Consider the following 3,709-nt stretch of genomic DNA (forward strand, 5'->3'; position numbering starts at 1 on the left):
AGTTCCCCACCTGAATATATTTCTCATGATCGTGTGAGTCCAGAGCATGAGGTCATCAATAATTCGCCTGAGGGTGAAAATGCTATGGTGGTTTTGTTGCTTGAAGGCCATAGCATTCCTGGAGTCCCAAATCTTCCAGAGAACAATGAGCAGGATGGAGTGCCATATGGTCATGTCTACCTGTGATGGTAGGCGGCAGCTCCATAGGTCAGCGATGGTCGCAGTGGGAGAAATGCCGATCCTTTGCCAGATGCGCTGAGCCAGCGGGCAGAGTATGAAGATGTGAGAGCTGTCTTCGCCATCAAACCCGCATCGTGGGCATAGTTCATCGGTGACAATATGCTTGGGAAGTAGGTTTTTCTTGGAGTTGAGCCGATCCGAAAGAGGAGCCATGCGAAGATCTTCACGCGGTTAGGAACGTATGAAGACCATATGGAGGCTGCATGCATGTTATCCTCATGATTGCCCATGGAGAGCTGGTAGGCAGCCTTAGTTGAGAAGCACAGGCCGCGGTTTAGGTAGCGTTCATCCGGTCCTGGTGATACCTGAAAGTCCTGCAGGAGAGACAACAAAGAGCACAACTCGGAAGCAGCATTAGACGTTAGGCGATTCCGAAGGATTGATTCTAAACCGTGATTCATAACAACCGCCACTCGAGCGAGAGGTGTAGTGGTATGCGAGTATAGGCATGGGAACATTGTGGCGAGGGAGAATTGGTGAAGCCAGCAGTCCAACCAGAAGTAAGTAGTTGTACCTGAATTTGTTAAAACAAAAGAAATGGCATGCAGAGCAGGAAGCTGTTGGTTTATGGTACGACAGAGGAAAGACCGGCTGTTTTTTGGGGTGAGCAAAGCATTGGGGTGTTGAAGGTCAATCCACTCAAGCCACGGAGTTTTCTCTGGGCGTAGGGCCTTGACAGCGAATTTCATAAGCAAGCAGTTATTTTGTTGGTGAAGGTTTTTGAGCCCCAGACCACCTAGATTTTTTGGCTTACAAACATTTTTCCAGGCAACTAAGCATTGCGCACCTGTGCACGTTTCCTCTGCGGCCCAGAAGAAAGCCCTACGAATGGAGTCTATTGTTTTTAGGACACTTTTCGGGATTAGGAAGACTGACATGAAGTAAACTAAAATGGAGTCGAGTACAGCCGAGAGGAGGATGAGTCTATCTCCCTTGGAGAGAATTTTTGCTTTCCACCCAGCTAAGAATTTTCGGCAACGCTCAATAATGGGCAGAAAAGCGTTTGGTGGAAGTTTTGTGGGTGCTAGGGGGAGCCCTAGGTAGATCTGCGGGAAGGACGAGGTGGAGCATTGCAGGGATGATGCAATGGAGTCAGCCGCTTCCGATGGTAGGTGCATAGGGACAAATGTTGTTTTTGTGAAGTTGATCGTGGGGCCGGTTGCCAAAGCAAAGTTGTGGAGGATTTGTTTAAGTTGTAAGGCAGCGTCATTTGATGCTTTTGCGATGATTAGAGTGTCATCAGCATATTGTAGGACTGTTGGAGGAAGGTGAGAGAACAGAGTGTGACAGAGGTGCAGTAGGTCACAGTCTTGCTGGATCATTTGTTGTAGGAGATCGGCAACGATGATGAACAGATAGGGCGAGATGGGGTCGCCCTGTCTAAGCCCATTCTTGCAGTTGATCCAGTCACCCGGAACCCCGTTGAGCATGACAGCTGTTTTTCCAGTCGATAGGAGATCATTAACCCAGGCTGAAAACTTAGGGGTGAATCCGCGGCATTGGAGAAGAGTAGAGAGGGAGTCCCAGGAGAGGGAGTCGAAGGCTTTGCTGAAGTCTAATTTGATGAGCATGGTTGGGGCCTTCCTAGAATGGCAGGCTCCAATGATATCTGCGGCATAGATGAAGTTTTCAGCAATGTAGCGGCCTGAGATAAAACCAGTCTGATTTCCGTGGACAAGCAGTGGGATTATGGGTTTTAGTCTGTTAGTGAGCACTTTTGCGATAGCTTTTATAGGACAGTTTTGGAGAGAGATTGGTCGGTATGCGTCCGGTGTATTTGCATGATCCTTTTTTGGTATTAGGATTAGATGGGCTCTATTTAAGCATTCAGTTTTTGCTTGGTGGTCTTGGAAGTCTGTCATAAAGGAGTTGATATGATTTTTGACAAGGTTCCAATATTTTCTGTAGAATTGGGGCCCGAAGCCATCGGGGCCAGGACTCGCTAGAGGGTTCATTTGGAGGAAGGCGTCCTTGATTTCTTTATGGGTGAAGGGGGAGTCTAAGGTGGAGAGCTGGGGTAGTGGATGAGGGTTAAATAGAGCCCTCTATTAATCTTCATACCTAGTAAGGTGTGTGTGCACGGAAGGAAGTACACATCTAGCTAGTTAAGCTAGTTCAATGGTTAAGTACCCAACCAAATAATCAAGTGCTTGCTGATGACTACCTGTACTCGAGTGAGACGGTAGCGGGCAAATTGAACTTGAAAAAAAAATCCCCTCCCATGTCGCTCCCGTGTGGCGACGGGGAGGGCGCCCCTAGATCTTCGCCGCAATTCTCCCTCCTCCTCCCTCGCCATCACCAGGGGCGCTGCCGGCCAAAGCACGATTGGCATCGGCGACGGCGGGGCCTGGACATTCTCTCGCACGTGGGGGCGGCGCGGGCCGGCTTCCCCGTGGCAAGGCGCGTCGCCGCGATGCTCTGGAGCAGCGGCGGCATACAAGAAAGGTTGCAGAGCGATGGGCAGCTTGGGTTTATATAATATATTTAGGGTATTCAATGCATTTTCAGCTTTAATGGACATAAATCCAATTTGTAACTGAATGTGCATTAATAAAAGCACAAATATGGTGAAAACATACCGTTAAAGTTCTTTATGATCTTTATGCTAATCTTACAAAATTAACTGAAATGTACTACCTTCGTTCTAAAATTCTTGTCTTAGATTTGTCTACATATGGATGTATCAAGTCACGTTTTAGTATTAGATACATCGGTATCTAGACAAATGTAAGACAAGAATTTTGGGACGGAAGGAGTGTAATTGTAGTTCAAATTTAAATTATATCCAATTAAATACATTTTTATTAACAAAAAGTCCAATGTATAGATATAATAAAACCTACGGTCAGAACAAACAACACAATAAAACTAAAAAGATTACAACAAATTAACAAAAATATCTGCACCTTTTGAGCAGTGGGGGACAATGGTAGGTGCTCACCAAAGCTGAAAGAAATATCAGTAGCAGGCCCTCTTGTGGCACCTGCCGCAAGTAGGAGGGTCCCATGCTTTTTCCTCTGTTGTACCGGGCTTACAATGTACTCCCTCCGTTCGGAAATACTTGTCGAACAAGTGGAGGTATCTAGACGCAATTTAGTTCTAGAAACATTCATTTTTATCCATTTTTCCGACAAGCATTTCCGGACGGAGGGAGTACTAAGCCGAGCCCCCGATATTTTACACTCGGCATATGGGGTTGTATTCGGCAAAATGTTGTTTTCCTGTAGTGATTAGCGAGTGTGTTATGTAGTTGCATGGGTGCGTAAGAGTTGGTGTTGGTACATAAGTGATGCCATGCTTCTATATCACCGATAACATTCATCTTGGCCATATAGATGATATAGGAAGAATAATATTTGTATTCTCTCAAACTTACGGTGGAGCAAGCATGGGGTATGATCGGAGACGAGGAGGACGGAGATTCATTCGCAACGATGCAAAAGGTAGAATGGGATGAAGGAAATGGGAA

At 46.3% G+C, this 3,709-nt stretch overlaps 1 protein-coding gene across 1 annotated transcript in view; it reads left to right on the forward strand.

The window, feature by feature from the left end:
• LOC119279928 (putrescine hydroxycinnamoyltransferase 1-like) overlaps window positions 1-186 on the forward strand; it is a 1,121-nt gene extending 935 nt beyond the window's left edge. Inside the window, exon 2 of the mRNA XM_037560981.1 lies at window positions 107-186. Within this exon, the coding sequence (XP_037416878.1) occupies window positions 107-186 (80 nt within the window). The remainder of the gene's footprint in view (window positions 1-106) is intronic.
• Window positions 187-3,709: the final 3,523 nt, after the last annotated feature.

This window comes from Triticum dicoccoides, chromosome 3B (assembly GCF_002162155.2).
Source record: "Triticum dicoccoides isolate Atlit2015 ecotype Zavitan chromosome 3B, WEW_v2.0, whole genome shotgun sequence".
Taxonomy (NCBI): domain Eukaryota; kingdom Viridiplantae; phylum Streptophyta; class Magnoliopsida; order Poales; family Poaceae; genus Triticum; species Triticum dicoccoides.